Below are 21,709 nucleotides of genomic sequence, written 5' to 3' on the forward strand. Positions count from 1 at the left end.
ATCTATCAAACCTAAAAATCTACCTAGACCATCTATACAAAAATCTCTATAGGTATAATGGGCAGGTTTTTTTTAGCATAGAATGCAGCTATTTCAAACAAACAAGAGTAGAGGTTTCAAATCATGCAAGTCACTCCCCCAATGATCACATTTTCAGTAACAAAGAGATGTTCAGATCTGTGCTTTCAATGTTTTGTATTTTAATATTTTTAAAGTATGAAAATCATCATAGTTTTCAAAATATGTGCTCATGAACATTATATGTTCTCATTCATTTGGGGAATATAAATAATAGTGAAAGGGAATATAAGGGAAGGGAGAAGAAATTTGTGGGAAAAAAAAAAAAGAAATTTGTGGGAAATATCAGAAAGGGAGGCAGAACATAAAGACTCCTAACTCTGGGAAACGAACTAGGGGTGGTAGAAGGGGAGGAGGGCGGGGGGTGGGAGTGAATGGGTGACGGGCACTGGGGATTATTCTGTATGATGGTAAATTGAACACCAATAAAAAATTAAAAAAAAAGAAAAGAAAACAAAAACAAAATATGTGCTCACACAAAAAAATAGTCTGAAGAAATCTCTAAGGACAAATGAAGTAACTATTTGGAAGCATGAATAATTACTCAAATCACACAACCTTCAAATGGCAAAGACCTTAACAATGTAGGCCCAAACTATTTTTCTAGCCCTTTTTTTTTGGCCTATTAATGACTATCTTGCTGTAGTCCAAATACAAAAAATTTACATGTTCAGATCTTTATTCAGTGTTTACTGTCTGACTTGATTCTATTACCCAACTCCCTTGGCATGACTCATCAACTCAGTTCAAGTTTTCCCTTTTTTTTCAAAAGTTTTTCTATTGAGAAACATTCCCAAATCAAGAAAGCTATTACTTTTATTTCCAAAGCAGAAATTGATCTAATTGAAATTCTTATATTAAAAACATACTAATGAAAAAAAAAAAAAAACATACTAATGATAGAAAACTAAAAATCTAAGATGAAAAACAGCAAAAGAAAAATTCATACAAGATCAAGTCCAATGTAGAGGAGAATGCTCCATATATAATTTCATATAATTTAAAAAAGCAGGAAACCAAATAAACCTAGTATTTCCTTAACATTCATAAAAACTACCGGTTTAAAAATGTCACTAGAATACTAACATCTTTTGTGTATTATGTCATTGCCTAATAACTAATTCCTGTATCATCAGGCCTCAATCTATCATTCTTAACCATCCATAAACGATCCCCCCATTCACACATCAAGTCTCTCCAACAAATACTAATGCTCTTCAAAAGGTACCTACACAAAAATCAACCACTGTGTCATCACCATTTAGAATTGGGTCATAACCACTATCCCTAATCTATAAGTCTTCAACTCTTCTTATCTCCTACTGAAATTTATATTGTTAACTCATTTATGTATGCTTACACTATCCTATTTTCTATTAGATGGTTTGCTAAACAGAGAGTTAGGGATCGTTTTTAAAGTAGTTTTGCTCTAATGCCCTCCAATGCAATGTTAAGTATCAAGTAGGCGACAGTGAAATAATGAAGAGAATCTGGAAATGGTAACTAAGTCCTACTTATTCATCTGTTAAATCAATTAGTCCTTACTTTTTGTTGTCATACAAATTCAAACAAAATTTTGGACACATTCCCAATTGCCTTGATACATAAACTCATTCTTTGAAATTAACAGAAACGTCACCCTAGTCTACCTCTGACAATTTGTAGGAAGACATTTTTCGTTTTGTTTATGAAGGTGGGACTTTGACAACTTCTTTGTTGCTCGTTACTATAAGAACATTCATCAAAAAAAATAAATAAATAAATGGTTCTTACTAAATGGCTATTTACCAGAAGAGACAAACAAAACACCTTTAACATACCTGTCATAATAATCTCGTTGAAAGTCATAGTCCAAATCAAAAGAGGAGCTGAAAAATAAATAGCGAAGAAGATTAATTTGGAGCTGTTGATGTAAATTCACAACAGCAGATGGGAAAAACAAAAACAAAAAACCATGCAAAATCAACCATAACAAATAGATCAAGAGATTAGCATGGAATAATCCCCAATCATTCAAACAATAAATCACTAAAATTCCAATCATCTTAGAAGCCACTGGACATGCAGCAGCTAATTTGCAAATTTAGGCATAAAACTGCTATAATTTCAATATACAACGTAATAGCTAATATAAGAATATTGAAAAATACAACAGTAAACCGAACATTCTTATGCTACCCTCCTTCCTTTTCATATTTCCCAGCTTCTTACAAACAGAACAATTTCTCTCAAAAGATTTCATTTTAAGTTACAAATACCAAACTGCTCTTTAGAGTGAGTAAAAAATCTCAGGGAATTCTAATAATTCTCTGGGAAATGGGCGAAAAGGAGGCATATTAATATAAAGTTAATAAAGCATCATTTTTACACAGATAAAATATATTACAATTAACCCTCCCCACATCCAGAAAACAGATAGAGAAGATGCCCACTGATGGACACAATGCAGTTATAAATAATAAAGTTCCGGACCTGAGTAGAGGGGACGGAGAAGGGTGTTCTGGTACTGACCCGTACATCTCCGCTGCAGATCGTTTCACACCTGCTTTTCCTCGGTTCACTTTTGGCTCTGCAGCCAGATTAATATCTGAAAAAACAAAAACAAATACAAACACTTTAATGATAACTCTGTTGAGGCAGCGGTACGGTAGAATCTTAAATCACAGTTTTTATTTTTTATTTTTTATTTTTTTAAATTTTATTTATTTATGATAGGCACACAGTGAGAGAGAGAGAAGCAGAGACATAGGCAGAGGGAGAAGCAGGCTCCATGCACCGGGAGCCCGACGTGGGATTCGATCCCGGGTCTCCAGGATCCCGCCCCGGGCCAAAGGCAGGCGCCAAACCGCTGCGCCACCCAGGGATCCCCCAAATCACAGTTTTTAAATGTGTACGTAGTATTATATAGATCAACAAAGGCGTAACGTTGTATCTCCTCTTACATAAGAAGGGCTCACAATTTTTACAAGGCTAGGACTCAGTCTTTTAATCATTTGTCCTCTTTTCTGTTAATAAAAGTATTCATTATATATATATTACATTTGTCTTTGGTACCTTCTACCCTCAGGCTCCTACTAAAATGAAACGGACTATTCAGAGCACATTAGGAAGGAATGATCTCAGGGAAATAAAACCTGTATCAACTCATGAATTAATGATTGGATTATGATACCTTCAAATTATCCTCAAAAGTGAATTTTCATTCTCTTTACAAATAGGATGAGCTGTAAAGTTGAAGAAAAATAGTTAGGAAGGAGCAGCCTGGGTGGCTCAGCAGCTTAAGCGCCTGCCTTCATCCCAGGGCATGATCCTGGAATTCTGGGATCAAGTCCCATGTCGGGCTCCCTACATGGGGCCTACTTCTCCCTCTGCCTGTCTCTGCCTCTTTCTGTGTATCTATCATGAATAAATAAATAAATAAAATCTTTAAAAAAAAGTTAGGAAATACTATGCAGGGGATCCCGGGGTGGCTCAGTTATTTAGCGTCTGCCTTCGGCCGAGGGCGAAATCATGTGGTCCCGTGATCGAGTTCAGCATCGGGATCCCTGCATGGAGCCTGCTTCTCCCTCTGCCTTGTATCTCATAAATAAATAAAATCTTAAAAAAAAATGGTCAGCTATAAACGTGACACCCACCGATACTCAACAAAATAATCCATGCCCTCTCTAATTCTAACATTTATCAAAATCTAGCTCTCCAAAACATAGTTAATCAAATGACTAACTGAAAAATTTAGTATACTATTTGCTGAACATTTAGGAATAATGTTCAGTTCTTATTCACAAACTCAATTCCAATTATTAACATCTAATCTTAAGAATAAGCTGGCCGGGATCCCTGGGTGGCGCAGCGGTTTAGCGCCTGCCTTTGGCCCACGGCGCGATCCTGGAGACCCGGAATCGAATCCCACGTCGGGCTCCCGGTGCATGGAGCCTGCTTCTCCCTCTGCCTATGTCTCTGCCTCTCTCTCTTTGTGTGTGACTATCATAAATAAATAAAAATTTAAAAAAAAAAAAAAGAACAACCTTACCTTTACAGTTGAGTTTTTATTTTTTAATTTGAATTTATTTTTTTATTTGAGTTTTTATTTGTTTTATTTTTTTAGGTTCCAGGCACAGTGTGGAGCCTGCTTGGTTTTCTTTTTTTTTTTTTTTTTTTTAAGATTTTTATTTATTTATTCATGAGAGACAGAGAGAGAGAGAGAGGCAGAGACACAGGCAGAGGGAGAAGCAGGGTCCATGCAGGGAGCCCGATGTGGGACTTGATCCCGGGTCTCCAGGATCACACCCCGGGCTGAAGGCGGCACCAAACCGCTGGGCCACCAGGGCTGCCCTTGGTTTTCTCTCTAACCTCTCCTGCCCCCACTTCCACCTCACCGTCTCCCCCTTTTGAAAGCAGATCTAAAAGAAAAATAATAGAGCTAAACTATATATAAAGTAGATCACACAACTTTTTAAAAAAACTTATCAGCTGCCCCTTTTTTGAAAAAAAAAAAAAAAAGATTTTACTTATTTATTCATGACACAGAGCGAGAGAGGTAGGCAGAGACACAGGCAGAGGAAGAAGCGGGCTCCACGAAGGGAGCCTGACGTGGGACTCAATCCTGTGTCTCCACGATTACACACCAGGCATAAGGCTGCCCTAAACTGTTTGCCAGCGGGGCTGCCCTGCACAACTTTCTTAAAAAAAGATTCCACTTATTTTTCAAGAGAGTGCAGGAGAGAGAATCAGGCAGGGGGTGGGGGACATGGACAGGACAGAGGGAGGCAGGCAGACTCCTTGCTCAGCAGGGAGCTGGATGCAGGGCTAGATCCCAAGACCCTGGGAATCAAGATCTGAGCCACTCAAACACCCCTGATTACACAATCTTATAAATGAATTATTTCATGTGATTCTAAACTATCAGTACTACATTAATGTCCAGAATAAGAATTATATAATTAAAAGAACCTGAAATTTAAAATGCATTTAATAATGTTAATTTTAGTAAAAAAAAACAAAAAGATATGCTTATTTTGAAACTGTGATACAAATTGTAGCACACATAAAATTGTTTTCTTAGAATTAAAATGCTCCATATTCTGCCTAATGAAACTAGACAGAAACTATTAAAATTCAACAAGCACTCCTGGTGTACAGACAGTGACTTTGATATAATTCTCATTTAAAGAAGCCAAGGCTCTAAGAAAAAGTGGCAAATCAAGATTTAGGTCAAGAAACACATCAGATAGGGGGACACCTGGGGGGCTCAGCGGTTGAGCATCTGCCTTTGGCCCAGGGCGTGACCCCCGGGTCCTGGGATCAAGTCTTGCATCAGGCTCCCCACAGGGAGCCTGCTTCTCCCTCTGCCTGTTTCTCTGCCTCTGTCTCTCATGAACAGATAAAATCTTAAAAAAAAAAAAAAAATACATCAGATAGGAAGGCAAGTGGGATGAAGTGACCTGGTGACAGGCACTTGACAGGAAGAGCACTGTGTGTTATATACTGCATGTTGGCAAATCGAACTTCAATTAAAAGCAATTATACAGATAAAGAAATACATCAGATGACCTGGAAGACCTTGTGCCAGAAAGCAAAGATGCAATGAAATTATTACAAGAGTACAGTCTCAAGGACCCAGAATACACTGGCCACAAATGAAATATTCCAATCTCTGAAGAATGACGTGCGATGAATTAAAACACGTCAATTTAAAATATTACAGTCTATGGGAGCACTTGGCCGGGTCACTCGGTACAGCATGCAATTCTTGATCTTCGGGTTTTGAGTTCAAGCCCCATGTTGGGTGGTGAGCTTGTAGAACTTACCTTAAAAAAGCTAGAATTAAGGTTTTGAAAAATATTTACCTGGTTTTTCCAACATGAACGGTATTTCAGAAAAAGCAAGTATTATTGTTATTTTTTTAAAGATTTTATTTATCTATTCATGAGAGAGAGAGAAAGGCAGAGACACAGGCAGAGGGAGAAATCGACTCCACACAGGGAACCTGATGCAGGACTCGATCCCGGTTCTCCAGGATCATGCCCTGGGCCAAAGACTGGCACTAAACCGCTGAGCCACCGAGGGGTCCAGAAAAAGCAATTATTAATGAGGAATTATTCATTTCAGGAAAGTTATGCAGAAGAAATTAGAAAACCTACCTCTGCAAACTGCTAATGAAGTATCTAAGCAATGATCATCAACAGATGATCAAAAACTGATGGGCAGTTTTATCACAGATGTGTGATATTGGATTTCTATTTCTATTGGATAGCATTGCTCTAGATTTAATAGCATTAACAAAAATAAAGGTAAAGAATAACAAATTAAATGACATAAAATGAAGGAATCAGTACACAGGTTGCAAAACTATGTCTGCCTAATGTCTGCCTTCACTTCAGGTCACAATCCCAATGTTCTAGGATCCAGTCCCTGCTGAGCAGGGAGCCTGTTGTCTCCTTCTCCCTGCCACTTACCCCTGCTTGTGCTGTCAAATTAAAAAAAAAATTTTAAAACAAAGACATCTAAGATGCAGTTAATGAAATGCATATATATGGATATGGACTGGATCTTGATTTGAATGAATCAAGTTATTAAAGTCTTGAGACAATATAAAAAAACCTAAATATGGATCAAATATATAATGGAATTACAAATATGTAAAGGAATTACTACTGAGTTATTTTTTATAGGTGTTAAGGGCAGTGCGGCCTGCATTTTTTTTAAAAGCTTTTATCTGCTGGATATATGCTGGATCTTAAAAATCCTTAAAATTTAAGAGGAAAAAAAAACCAAAACAATAGATGAAAACAATATTGGTCAAATATCAGTTATCTGTTAAACTAGGTAAGCTGTACTTAACTTGTGTGTTCATTAAATTCTTCTACTTTTGTATTAGTAAATTTCCATGACAGTTAAAAAAAAATGCCAAGTATCATAAGGACTGACCTCATTTATGATGCAAAACTCCTTGTTCATTTCTGCCACATCCATTTTACAGACACCAAAGTCTTATACATGTGTTTTCCTATGTTTTGCTATAGGAAAAATGGCTATGAAAATTCCCTATGTATTCTCAATTATAACTGTTCTATATATCTTCCTTGTCAAGGATCACAAGATTCTTTAACTTCAAATATTTTCCCTTCCCAATCCAGGATGGTGGCATTTTCTAAACAGCATTTGAGAAGACTTCATAATACAAATTACAAGGGACGTCTATTAGAATGAAAAGAGTTTTCAAGAAATAGCCACTAAGAAACCATAACCAAACATTCAAAATAGTCTAAAAAGTTGAGGGACACCTGGGTGGTTTAGTTGGTTAAGCATCGGACTGTTGGTTTTGCCTTATGTAGTGATCTCAGGGTGTTGAGATCAATCCCTGCAGGGCATTGTGCTCTGCACTCAAAGAGGAAATCAACTCTGGATTCGCCACAATCCCCGCCCCCACCAGCATGTTCACTCTAAAATAAAATGTTAAAAAAAACAGCTGCTCTTGCTATTAAGCATAAATGCTCTTTGCTCCAAGAACGGAGCTGTCAGTTGTTTAAAAACAAAAAGTGTTGAAACTTTACAATAAATCATGTTATGTATGAAGTATTTATTAAATATTACAAACATTTTGAAATGCTAAAGTTTTGTGTAGTATTTACTATAGGTAAACACCAACATGGAAACACTTATGGTGAAAAAAATTCACTCCAAACTGAAGAGAAAATGCCAAGTAGGAAATAAAACATTTAAGTTGTAATTAAGCTTGCTGAACTCATATTTTAAAAAATTGAATACAAACTCCAGAAAATAAAATGAAAATCTAAATAAGCCACCACTTTTTAGAAAACTAAAGTTTCAATTATGAACTGCTATTAAGTTTATAAATCTTGGGATCACTGGGTGGCTCAAAGGTTTGGCGCCTGCCTTTGGCCCAGGGCGCGATCCTGGAGTCCCAGGATCGAGTCCCACATCCGGCTCCTGGCATGGAGCCTGCTTCTCCCTTCTCCTGTGTTTCTGCCTCTCTATCATGAATAAATAAATAAATCTTTAAAAAAAAAGTTTATAAATCTTAAATAATTTGGCTAAATTGCTGAACAATATATTACCAACAATGAAACTAACCATTCTGTGGCACTGAAAATGTCTGTGTGCTTATTCCCTTTTATTTAGAATAAGCAAAAAGACTTGTGTCTTATAAACCCTTCATCTTCCCTAATATTCATGCCCAAGAAAATATAAACTATATCAAAATTAGGGATCCCTGGGTGGCGCAGCGGTTTGGTGCCTGCCTTTGGCCCAGGGCGCGATCCTGGAGACCCGGGATCGAATCCCACATCAGGCTCCCGGTGCATGGAGCCTGCTTCTCCCTCCGCCTGTGTCTCTGGCTCTCTCTGTGACTATCATAAATAAATAAATAAATAAATAAATAAACAAACAAACAAACTATATCAAATTAACTATGATTCTGACAGTAAATCTAGGCAACTGGTAGTAGTTAGCAAAGTATTCGTGGAGGTGAAATTTTACAATCATCAGGAACGTATTTATGTGCTCTAAATGAGATCTTCTCAATTTTAAAATATATTGAGCAGAGCTCAGATTCATTTCTCCAAACTATTACCAGTGCTTGTAACAGGTAAGAGACTGAGGTACTTACTATACCTCCATTTTAACAGGTGAGAAGGTTCACAGCCATGTTATGTAGACTGCTCAACACACATAATTGTGCCAAGCAACCTGACTCCATAGCCCCTGAGTGACAAAGGTTTACGGTCTTTGCCCAATCTACTGTGAGTGGAAGGACACAGCTTTTTGGCAAGAACTGTACCTTTTTTTAATGTTATTCCCACTCTCCTGACCTTACTCAAAACCACCAAGTGAAAGTTATCCTGTCTTTGCTACACTAAATGGAATAAAAAATCCTTATTTAGCACATTGTATCTATAAACCTAATATATTTTAGATTTAGCTTAATGGAGAGGGAGTAAAAAAAACAAGCATGAATAGAAAAACTCATATCTAAATTAATCAATCAACAAATAAATTAATTCAACCCAGGTCTTACCTAAAACCTGGCCGGCAATCATTCTGCCATCCTCTCCTGCCACAGCAGCCCGGGCATTTCTCTCATTAACATACTGAACGAAGGCAAAGCCTTTATGAACAGAGCAACCCACAATTTTGCCGTATTTTGAGAAGATTGCCTCCACATCAGATTTCTTGACCACAAGAGTATTGAGATTCCCAATGAATACACGGGAGTTCATGGAGCGAGGATCTGTCTTGTTGGTAACATTGCTGGCCATTGTCTTTGATGGTAAGGTTCCTCACAAGCCGAAAACTGGAAGGGAAAAAACAAATGCATTCAGGTGGAGGAAAAAAAGGTAAAACCAAAAAACTCCTCGATAAAACTTTGTTTACTTTGAACCTCTTTGACTAACTAGAATACCACTCTACTTAAAAGGATCTCACAGCACCAAGTATATTACTACTTTAAAGAGAGCTCCTGAATAGATGTATCCTGACAGAAATTTAGGCTCCCTCTTACCTAGTCCACTCCTGCAGTGCTAGACTATTATTTCCAAGATGGTGGGGGTGGGCCTCTAGACTACTAGCAACCCAATTAAGGGTCAAGTGAGCTCTCTCTGTTCTAACATCCTCAAGCAAACTAACCCCTTAAGCTCTCTACTACCAACTTCTCATTATATTTTACCTCTCTCTGTCATACTAACCTAACCATTCCTCACCACCTATCAAGACTTCCACCCTCCTTTTGCACATTGCTATTATTCTGCCCACAAGCCATTCTTTAGCTATCCAAATGTGGACAACACTCTCCCCCCCTTCAAGCATAATTAACCTTATTAAACTAAGGCAGTATATAGACACAATTCATCTAGTCTGGAAATCTTTATTTCCAGGTACTTTCGTTGATTTATAATATGCCAGAGATCTCTTAAATAACAATACAAACATTTTATAAAATGCAATGACTCTTGACCTACTTTTTATGTGATAACCTACAAAATACAGCTGGAATATTTTAATACTAGATGGTGATGATGATAGAACTAGCAAGTAGAACACTGCAGGAATCAGAGGAGGAGAACTAAGAAGACAATACAACTTCCCTCAGGCTGTTTCAAAGAAAAATTATCTTTATGTATATGAAAGTCCAATCATACCGAAATTATTTGGAGATTGATACTATCATCTTAAGTCTTTCTCAAATGAAAATGTTTTGACATTCTTTTAGTTTTTGTATCTGCTGCCCCTTCCCCCTCCGACTACCAAACTCAAACAGGATTTAAGATGGATCCATCCGCATTAGATTTTGAGTACCATTATTAAGATTTATTTCCAATCGTCCTTTTGAAACTCCAGATAACCGTGTCTAGTATATCTTTCCTTTTTTTTTTTTTAATTTTTATTTATTTATGATAGTCACAGAGAGAGAGAGAGGCAGAGACACAGGCAGAGGGAGAAGCAGGCTCCATGCACCGGGAGCCCGACGTGGGATTCGATCCCGGGTCTCCAGGATCGCGCCCTGAGCCAAAGGCAGGCGCTAAGCCGCTGCGCCACCCAGGGATCCCATAGTATATCTTTCCAATCCAAGAGAATGACAAACTAGTTCTCATAGATTATGTAAAAACATCTTCCATATACATATATTAACAAATCAGCATAACATTGCTTATTCAGACCACTAATATTCTGATCCTTTAAATACCTACTTATTTCACAAATAGTACTGATTTTAAAGCTGTAACAACCGCTTATCCCTCCTAGTCTTTAAAAACCAAGAAAATAAATAAGTAAATATGTAAATAAATAAAATTCAAGAAACTGCCTTTACTTGATTTTGATGCCTAAATTAAAGTTTTACAAACAGTAGTTTCTTAATTTTACCTAAGTAATAAATTTTACCAAATGGCACCAAGTCATCAACACTCTTTCAATTTAAAGTAGGACTTCCAGAAAGCCTTAAAACACTGAAAACAACTCCCACTGAAAGGTATAAATGGTTTGAAATGTTACTGTTGGTTTTTAATGTTTGCCATTATTTTAAGTGGAAAGAATTCAAGCCAGCTTTCTGCATAGGTTTGCACACATATTCTCCATATTGTAGTAAATACAGGAAAAATCTTCTGGGGCTTAATTAACAATTACCTGTGAGGGGAAAAAGGATGGTCCTACATGCCACTGGCACGCTGAACAAGACGGAAAAACACCAAATAAAACCTTAATGTTCCCTTAAAATATATTCCTTGGAACCATAGAACAGAAATGGACTTAAATGACAATTTTCTCAATTTTCAAAGAGGGTGCACAGCTAGTACCAATCTAGAAATAGAGAACCCATTAAGGATTCATCCTCTCAAGGATCTCCATTTGAAAAAGACTAATAAAGAAACATCCATATACACAAATAAAAAGGTGCTAACTATGGTTGCCACCTTTGAATTTAATTTTATCTATTTTCCCCAATTATACATGGTTTCTAAATTTGCTACAAGAATCATGAACTGGGGGATCCCTGGGTGGCTCAGCAGTTTAACGCCTGTCTTTGGCCCAGGGTGCAATCCTGGTGTCCCAGGATTCAGTCCCACCCATGTCAGGATCCCTGAATGGAGCGTGCCTCTCTCTCATGAATAAATAAAATCTTTAAAAAAATAAAATAAAAAATTTAAAAAAAAAAAACAGAACCCTCAACTGTTGGGCAGCCCAGGTGGCTCAGCAGTTTGGCGCCTCCCTTCAGCCCAGGGCCTGATCCTGGAGACTGGGGATTGAGTCCCACCTCTGGCTCCCTGCATGGAGCCTGCTTCTCCCTCTGCCTGTGTCTTTGCCTCTCTCTGTGGGTCTCTCATTAATAAATAAAATCTTTTAAAAAATTAAAAAAATTATGAACTGTTCATGGAAAAATGACTTCAAGCTCAATGACACTGGCTAATGTCACTGGAATAGATTTCAATGCCCATACTTACTCTAAGGAGTTAAAACAGAAACAACAGTAAAGACAAGTGAACCCACAAAGGCCCGTTAATCCTGCTCCAAAGAACACTTCTTAAAGAATAAAAGTTAATACAAATTAACACATGTTTTCACTGAACCTTTTTTGAGTATCTAAGAAGTATTAGGTACCAAGGCTGCTTCAGAGGAAAAAAAAAACAGAACAGATAAGATTACTCAGACAATAATGTTCTTTAAAATAGTATTTTAGAGGAAACATATTTCTAAAATTTTACAAATAACCAAATGAGCTCAGGTCACATTTGACCCAAACTCTTATTATTAAGGTAACTCACCAATGAAAATGATAAGAAGGGGAGAAATGGTCAATATCCTACATGCAAAGAACTACTGGGGGAAAAAAAAACCAAAACCCCTGGGTTTCCAAGAAGAAAAACAAGAGCAGAGCATTTTTTTTTAACATTTCTGAATCCCCATATAAAAGCAACTAGATAGACCAAAAAGAAGCTTAGGTACCCAAGGGTTGCATCAAAACTTAATGCAAGCTGTTAAGGGGAAGCCAACAAGTCCTTGTATGCATGGTCATCACTGTGGAAGAAACAAAAGACTGAAAAATAGAATCCGGGCATCCCCGCTGGCCCAGTGGTTTCATGCTGCCTTCGGCCGGGGTGTGATCCTGGAGACCCGGGATCGGGTCCCGCGTTGGGCTCCCTCTATGGAGCCTGCTACTCCCTCTGACTGTTTCTCTCTGCCTCTCTCTCTCTCTCTGTTTCTGTCATGAATAAATAAAATCTTAAAAAAAAAAAAAATTGAAGAATCCCAAAATATCCATTTAGTGGAAAACCAATGGAACTATTTTAAGAAAAGCAGTTCAAACAGGAAGGGTTGGGATCCCTGGGTGGCGAAGCGGTTTGGCGCCTGCCTTTGGCCCAGGGCGTGATCCTGGAGATCGGGGATCGAATCCCACATTGGGCTCCCCGCATGGAGCCTACTTCTCCCTCTGCCTGTGTCTCTGCCTTTCTCGCTCTCTCTGTGACTATCATAAATAAATAAAAATTAAAAAAAAAAAAAAAAACAGGAAGGGTTTTCCCTGCTCCAAGTTTGGGGTAAGTACAAGGTACTGTTATAAAAATGTCAACGTGCCAGACAGCCTTAAAGTCTATAAAAATCTCAAAACTCACTCATAATGCACCATTAAAGTCTTATCCCTTTCCACCCCCGAAAGTAGTTATTATTCTAACTTTAATCATTTTGTTGGAAGAAATATATTTTTTAAAGATTTTTATTTATTTATTCATGAGAGAAACAGAGAGAGGCGCAGAGGCAAAGGAAGAGGGAGAAGCAGGCTCTATGCAGGGATCTGGCTGTGGGAATCCATCCCAGGACTTGGGGATTACACCCTGAGCCAAAGGCAGCTTGAGGCTGTGCCATCCAGGGGTCCTCTTTGAAAAAAATACTTTGTGTGTGTGAGAGAGCTCTTGAGTAGGGAAACAGCAGCAACACACTCCATCTCTGCTGAGCAGGACTTGAGATTATGACCTGAGCCAAAGGAAGACGCTTAACAGACTGAGCTACCCAGGTGCCCCTATAGTAATCACTTTTTATTTTTTTAAAGATTTTATTTATTCATGAAAGAAACAGAGAGAGGCAGACACAAGCAGAGGGAGAAGCAGGCTCCATTCAGGAAGGCTGACGTGGGACTCAATTCCGGGTCTCCAGGATCACACCTTGGGCTGAAGGCGGCGCTAAACCACTGAGCCACCTGCGCTACCCAGTAATCACTTTTTTAAAAACAATTCTATCATCTCATCATATATCCCTAAACAATAGTCTTACCATTAAAGCAAATTTCATCTTTTATGGCTCTTTGAAGATAAGTTCCCCTTCATCTTTACTTAAAACTTATTCTTTGAAGAATACAGACAGGATATTTGACCAGTAAGTTTCCCAGTCTGGATTTTCCACAATTTCATACTCCTATGACAATTCCACATATTCTTGTTTTTCTTAAAATTGGAAGCTGGGGGATCCCTGGGTGGCGCAGTTTAGCGTCTGCCTTTGGCCCAGGGCACGATCCTGGAGACCCGGGATGGAGTCCCACGTCGGGTTCCCGGTGCATGGAGCCTGCTTCTCCCTCTGCCTGTGTCCCTGTGTCTCTGCCTCTCTCTCTCTCTCTCTCTGTGACTATCATAAATAAATAAAAATTGAAAAAAAAATTGAAAAAAAAAAAAAAGAAAAAAGGAAGTTTTATATTTAAAAAAAAAATTGGAAGCTGGGATCAAAGGCTTGATCCAACACATGTGTAAATCCTTGGAAGACTATATATATATCAATAAATATATATATACATATATATGACATTGTCTTTTTCTGGTTATTTATGCTTAAATTCTACTATGTCTTAAGTAATACAGTATTCTCCAGTTTACCTCTGTTACTTAGAACTTAGGATAATTATTTCCCTTGCATGTTAGTAAGTTTCCCTGTGCCCTCTATAGATGTCAGTTTTGCTGGGTATAAAATCTTAGCATTGCATTTTCTTTCTTTGAATGTGTTATTCTTATTTATTTTCGAACTATCACAAAATCATTCCAAAGTTTGAATCTTGCTGGCAAAGTTGTTTTTATTGACTTTAGTAGTTACAGGGTTTTTGCTTCCTTATATGTAATTAAGTTTTTAAAAATAAATCAAAGTCTAGTATAAGCAGATTTTTTTTAAAAGATTTACTTATTCATGAGACACACAGAGTGTGGCAGAGAGACACAGGCAGAGGGAGAAGTAGGCTCCATGCAGGGAGCCCGAAGTGGGACCTGATCCCAGGCCTGCAGGATCAGGCCCTGGGCTGAAGGGAGGTGCTAAACCACGAAGCCAGGACCCAGGGATCCCCGAAACAGAACACATCGAAACAAATGTATTTAAGGCTGCATCATGGGTAATAAATTACCTCAATTTACCTTATATGACAGATCAATTTCTCCTAGGTTTTTAAAACTAAGTACTACGCAGGTAACTTAAGTAGAACTTCTCTAACTAGTTTAAAAATTGGACCCAAATGGTATAGTCTTAAAGACACACACCTCAGATTTCAAGTACAAAAGCAAGCTGCAGAAGAAATGATTTAACTTTTGTTTTTAACAATAGATACATATTACATTCTACATGCACTTTTGTACAACAGATTTTTAGTTAACACTTGGTATTCTGAGTCCCTGGGTGGCTCAGTGGGTTAAATATCAGCCTTTGGCTCGGGTTCTGATTCCAAAGTCCTGAAACAGAATTCTGCATCAGGTCCCTGCTTAGTCGGGAGTCTGCTTCTCCCTCTTCGCTCCACCTGCCCTTGAGTGTGTGTCCAAACTCTCTCAATACATCTTAAAAAAAAGGGGGGGGGGATCCCTGGGTGGCGCAGCGGTTTAGCGCCTGCCTTTGGCCCAGGGCGCGATCCTGGAGACCTGGGATCGAGTTCCACGTCGGGCTCCCGGTGCATGGAGCCTGCTTCTCCCTCTGCCTGTGTCTCTGCCTCTCTCTCTCTCTGTGACTATCATAAGTAAAAAAAAAAAAAAAAAAACAGAAAGCAAACACAACTAGGTATTTTAATTACCAACAACTGCAGTCTTTAGAATAATCTACAAATCACTTTAAGGACACCTGGCTGGCTCAGTCAAAATGTGACTCCTGATTTCAGGGTTTTAAGTCTGAACCCCATGTTGGGTATAGAGACCACTAAAACAAAAAAATCCTTGCAAATCACTTTAAATTGGGAATTATGTCTAAATGTTTAAGTCAAAGGGTGCCTGTGTGGTTGAGCATCGGACTCTTGGGTTTTGGCTTAGGATAAAATCTTGGGGTTATGGGATCAAACCTCTTGGGCTCTGCACTTGGCAGGGAGTCTGCTTGGGATTCCCCCCCCCCCAGCCCCCTGGTCATACACATGCACTAATAAAAGAGATGAATCTTTTAAAACATAAATCTTTTAAATAAATAAAAGCTTAAGTTAAAAAACAGTATTACAGTTACACTGTGACGGGAGGCATATATAAACTATCCATCTACAGGGACGCCAGGGTGGCTCAGCAGTTAAATGTCTGCCTTCAGCCCAAGGTGTGATCCCAGAGACCCAGGATCGAGTCCCACATCAGGCTCCCTGCATGGAGCCTGCTTCTCCCTCTGCCTCTCTCTTATGAATAATAAAATTATAAAAAAATAAAAATAAACTGTCTACATAAAATTTAGACACTTAGGAAAAAAAGAGCATAAAGTTTAAAATATTCTGTGGGAAAAAAATAAAATATTCTGTGGGTACTCTGCTTTTGGTTAATCGTGATGTCCCTCATTGTCCAGTTCCTCAAACTGTAGTTTATAAATCCACAACTTCTTTCATTTTTTGATGACCAGAAGTATCTGGCACAGTTTGTTAATTCTAGTTAACATATAGTGTTTTAGGTCTTATTGGAAAAAAAATTTTTTTAAGTTTATATATGTATATATGTAAGTAATCTCTAAACCCAATGTTAGGTCCAAACTCAAGAGACCCAGATATCAAGAATTATCTTTTTTTTTTTTTTTATATCAAGAATTATCTATTCTTTCAACTGAGCCACTCTACAAAAATAAATAAAATGAATAAATTTTAAGTCAAAATCATTCCACATAAACATGCAAGTAAAGAGAAGTAGACAGAAATAATAAAAATTTTTTTTTACTAAAATTGGTTTCAAAGAGTAAAACCGGGACCCTTAGGTGGCTCAGCGGTTTAGTGTCTGCCTCTGGCTCAAGAAATTTTCCTGGAGTCCCAGGATCAAGTCCTACATCGGGCTCCCTACACAGAGCCTACTTCAACCTCTGCCTCATGAATAAATATAAAAAAAAAAAAAAAAAAAAAAAGAAAAGAAAAGAAAAAGTAAAATGAAGAGGGTAGATTTCTAGGGCACCTGGATGGCTCAGCTGGTTAATAAGCATTTGACTCTGGATTTCAGCTCAGGTTATGATCTCACAGTCCTGGGATCCAGCCCCAGGTCTGGCTCCACGCTGTATATTGGGCCCGCTTCTTTCTCTCTTTTTCCTCCGCTGCCCTTCCCCCACTTGTTTTCGGTCTCTCCAAAAACCAAAACCAAACATTAAAAATCTTATTAAAAAAATAGAGGGTAGACTTCTTAAATGACTGTGTTCCATGGATGCTCTGCATCCCGTTTAGTTCACTGCTGACGATTAAGCGGATCTGCTTTCCAGAAAAGCAGAATTTGAACACAGTAAAATACAACAGTAGGAAACGAACATCTTCCTAAAGGTTATTTGGTTGGTAGCACTCAAAACTCTAGTCCACGGGTTTGTGTGGACACTACACGTTTGTGTGCTATATTATATTCATATAGGCACATATTTTCTATGCTTGGGGCTTGAACTCTTGACTGATCCACCCAGTAGCCTCTCATCTATTTTTGTCATCAAAGGATCACTAAGTTGGGTCTTAGCAGCTCAGTAAATAAAAACTGGGGATACTCCGTTATCTTTATTGCCTTATTACACTAAAGGATCTATGTGTCTAATCACAGGATTTATGTTGAAGCAATAAAATCAAGAGATTCTACGGACAGTGTCAATGCTTAAGATTTGTGTATATAGAAATGTTTCTCTTTTTAAGATTTATTTATTTATTCATGAGAAACACACAGAGAGGCAGAGACACAGGCAGAGGGAGAAGTAGGCTCTGTGCAGAGAGCCTGATGTGGGACTCCATCCTGGGTCGAAGGCAGGCCCTAAGCCGCTGAGCTACCCAGGCATCCGTCTAGAAATGTTTCTATTTCCACTCCTGGCATTCTATCTTAAAACTAATCAATCAAAAAATCTACATCTGGCTGGAATGCAAGTAAGATGTCAAAATTTTATTTTAAACTGTTCACTCTCAAACTCATGCTACTCTGATTCTTTGCCTTCTTGAAACAAACCTATCTTGGATTGTCAGTCTTCCTAAATGTTTGGGATATGTTCGTACCAACTACTTCATTTCTCTTAACTTAGCATTAAATCTTAAGTAAATTCTGCTGGGAAGTGGTACAGCAAGGTGGGAAAGGCACCGGATTATGAGAGGTACAGAGTTCAAATGGTCCAAAAACAATTTATAACTGGAATCAAGTCTTTAGTTTCCTTGCCTTTATGTCTGGGGCAGAACTCCACCTTTATTCAAAAGGGACTGGAAAGACAACTTGACAAAACAGTCTAACTCAGTGTTCCATATCATATATCATATTTAGGCATATTAACTACAAACAAAAAACCTATCGGAGGAAATGAGCCACAAAATATGTTTCTACTGAAATTTGATCCAATCCTCTACCTATTAACCCTGTTCACTAAGCTAATCACATTTATACTTACTCATATCACATGATCTGTTAGTCCAGGAAAAAAAGAAATCAAAGTATCTATATGGCTTGAGATGTCAAAACATACTAACTAGAGAACAGGAGAAATAACTTGCCTCAGACAAGAAAATTCAGAACCTTGCCATACAATTTGTTTTACTACCCCCCCCCCAACTAGCCTAGCTTGTAATTCAATTCACATCAGATACAACTACCATAGGACTACTATTTCCCATCTTTCTTTGAAGAAAATAAAAAGCAAAGCACTAGATGGCAGCAGCGAGTTGGCAATTTTTTTAAAAAGATGACTAAATCTTGAGTCCAAAGATTTTCTAGGTCACACTGGCTTTACAACTGGTCAAAGTTTCTCAATACCTTTTCAATACTATAAATTTCCTTGCCTACGTATAGATCATCATCTGCACTAAATTATTTTCCTTTAACTAACTGAAGTTCTATTTTGCCCATTTAGGCACTCTCACATAACTATCTGGCCCTGCCTCTTTGTTCTCTATGTATCTTTATTGCATTCATCAATTATTTCCCTCTTGCCAACAATAAACTGTCATTTGTCTGCAAAAAGAATAGTGTATTTTAATTTGCTCCATCCCCAAAACTTTTTTATTCATCAAAACACAGGTATGATCAAGATAAAGACTACTAGCATGAGAAAATAGCATATGGTGATATTTTGAGGACACTTTCAGGACACAAAAATCTAAGATGGCCATTTTTACTCATTTACTTATTTTTCTAAGTAAGATCAAGAGTCAGACACTTATAGCCTCCTAAGCCACTCAGAAGCTCTAAAGCTGGCCATTTTTTGATAAGCTATTCAACTGCTAGGTCTAAGAATTAAAAAGAAAGACAATACTCAAGACACAAATTAGGGGGAAGTAGATAACTCAATAAATGGCTGCACACAGCAATAAAAAACCCACCAAAACACTTTCAAAAAAACATTAACTCAGTACACCCAAAACAGATTATAAATGGATCAGCAAAAAATTACATATGCAATGGTCAAAACCTAAACACAAAACATGCAGGTCCCATAAAGTATGAAGAGAAAAAAAAAAAGAAACGTAAAACAAATCATAAATGTGAAAAAAAATTAAAGAAAAACATACTGAAATTAAAATTCTAAGATACTACTTTTTAAAATTTAGATTGAAGAGAGATTCAGTATAAAACTTGATTCAGACAACTGTCGATATATCCTAAAATCCCTGGAGAAAAGCTTGGTGGGCAGAAACAGGATTTACATGATCTCAGAATACTCCCGAAAATACTGATTGTAAGGGCAAAAAAAAACGCACCTTTACAGTGGAAACGTGTCACCACTTAAACTGATTTGACATTACATGCCTCCTGATGTGACAAAATAAGAAACACACATACCCTATGCAAAATTCTTGGTAACATACTTGAACTTATACATAAGGAAACTATTTCAAGTTTGCAGACATACAATATAGGAAAGCCCCGCATGGTGGTTTACTGGTTTAGCACCACCTTTAGAACCACCTTCCGCCCAGGTGTGATCCTGGGGTCCTGAGATAAGAGTCCCACACATCAGGCTCCCTGCAGGGAGCCTGCTTCTCCCTCTGCCTTTGTCTCTGCCTCTGTGTCTCTCATGAATAAATAAAATCTTTAAAAAGTAAAAATAAAAACTGAGACTCCTCAAAAATACATACAAAGTAGGAGCTTTCTCTAGATTAAGAGAGCAATGTGTGAATCTTGATTGGATACCAGATTCTGCCCTCTGCTATGGCCCGGGAGGCCTGACCTGCCCCTTTTTCCATCAGTGCCTGGAGACAGAACCTGGATATTTTTGTATTTACCTGGTGGTGCCCAGTCTCTGCCTCAGACACCTTGGAGCTGGAGGGAGTGACCGGAAGAATTTTCCCTTGGGGCATTGTACATAATGCTTATTTAAATCCTATTTTTTCCTCTCTCCATCTCTAAAGGTGTATATTTTGCATCCAAAAAAAAGGGGGGGGGGGGGAAGCAATGTGTGAATCTTGATCAGATACTAGATTCTGCCCTCTAAGATTGGGATCCCAAGTCTTGGGATCAAGCCCCGCACTGGGCTCCCTGCTCAGTGAGGAGCCTTCTGCTGCTTCTCCCTCTCCTACTCTCCCTGCTCCTGCTCTCTGTCAAATAAATAAAGCATTTAAAAATCATTCTGAAAGGGAAAAACAAAAGAAAAAATTACATATAAGAGCAAACCTAACAATCTACCCAGTAGCTACCAAAACAAGAAGGCTGGAACATAGATGGTATATTTCACATATGTACTGTCACCTGTTCCAAAGTTGTTTTTTCTATTCCAAATGTTTTTCCTCCATCTATTATATATAGTAAATGGCAAAATGATGATTTACCAGGTCACGTGCTTTAACAAGTTCCGAAAAATCGTAAAATTACATTTGTCAGATTTCCTAATATAAGAATGGGGTGAAAGAGACGTGGCATTCCCATGGCTATAACTAAGTAAATCAATACATGTTTTTGTAGGTTCCTTTGAAAATTTTAAGCAGTGCCAAGCAACGGGCAGGCCTATATACTTGCATCAAAACAACTGGCACCCCATCAAAAACAAAACAAAACAAAAAACCACTGGCAAACATTAACTAAATTTCAGGTCATCCTATGTTTGGAATTCAAAAAGAAAACTTTGACCATCTATAAATCCTATGATTCCCCGTAAGAAAGAAACATTACAGAACCACTTAAAAACATGTTGTATAAGACTAAGTGAAAAATGTTTAGAATATAGGGGCTCTAAAACTACATATGGTAATGATTACATATTGCTAAAATCGTATTACAAATATATAAAATGCATAGGTACACCTACATCTAGGAGACAGAGATGAAGCCAAATATTAACAGCAATTTAAAAATATACAAATACTGGCTATCTTTGAGTGTTTATGCTCCAAGTATTTTCTTTTACGTACCTATTTCAAGTTTTCCTTATTAATAGAAGACTGTTCCTGTCAAAGCATAAATGGGTAATGTACTAGGACAAAAAACTTTAAAATAAAGATCTTTAAGAATATATTCCCAGAAAAAAAAAAAAAAGAATATATTCCCAGAATCCCAAGATGGAAAAAACTAAATCATAGACAATTCTTTCTTCAGAAGACGTTAAAATCCTCTTAGGACACCTTGCTCAATAGCTATAATAATGTAACTTCTTGAGAATTGCCACAAAAGTCAAGGAAATCACATGATACTGTTCTAAAACTTTAACTTCTTCCTTTAATGTCTACTCATTAGCATTAAAATTAATTTTTTAACGTAATAATCTTATTCAAACT

The 21,709-nt window shown here is 37.6% G+C and overlaps 1 protein-coding gene across 50 annotated transcripts in view; it reads right to left on the minus strand.

The window, feature by feature from the left end:
- HNRNPC (heterogeneous nuclear ribonucleoprotein C) overlaps positions 1 to 21,709 on the minus strand; it is a 68,576-nt gene that overhangs the window by 29,722 nt on the left and 17,145 nt on the right. For 25 of the 50 annotated variants that reach the window (XM_025992108.2, XM_025992103.2, XM_072724347.1 and 22 more), the window contains 3 exons: positions 9,116 to 9,391; positions 2,551 to 2,665; positions 1,899 to 1,946 (listed from right to left, as the gene is read on the minus strand). In XM_025992108.2, coding sequence (XP_025847893.1) covers positions 1,899 to 1,946; positions 2,551 to 2,665; positions 9,116 to 9,356 — 404 coding nt within the window. In that variant the 5' untranslated portion in view covers positions 9,357 to 9,391. The remainder of the gene's footprint in view (positions 1 to 1,898; positions 1,947 to 2,550; positions 2,666 to 9,115; positions 9,392 to 21,709) is intronic. The other 25 variants (XM_072724362.1, XM_025992110.2, XM_072724354.1 and 22 more) reach the window with 1 other exon arrangement.

This window comes from Vulpes vulpes, chromosome 10 (genome assembly GCF_048418805.1).
Source record: "Vulpes vulpes isolate BD-2025 chromosome 10, VulVul3, whole genome shotgun sequence".
NCBI lineage: Eukaryota > Metazoa > Chordata > Mammalia > Carnivora > Canidae > Vulpes > Vulpes vulpes.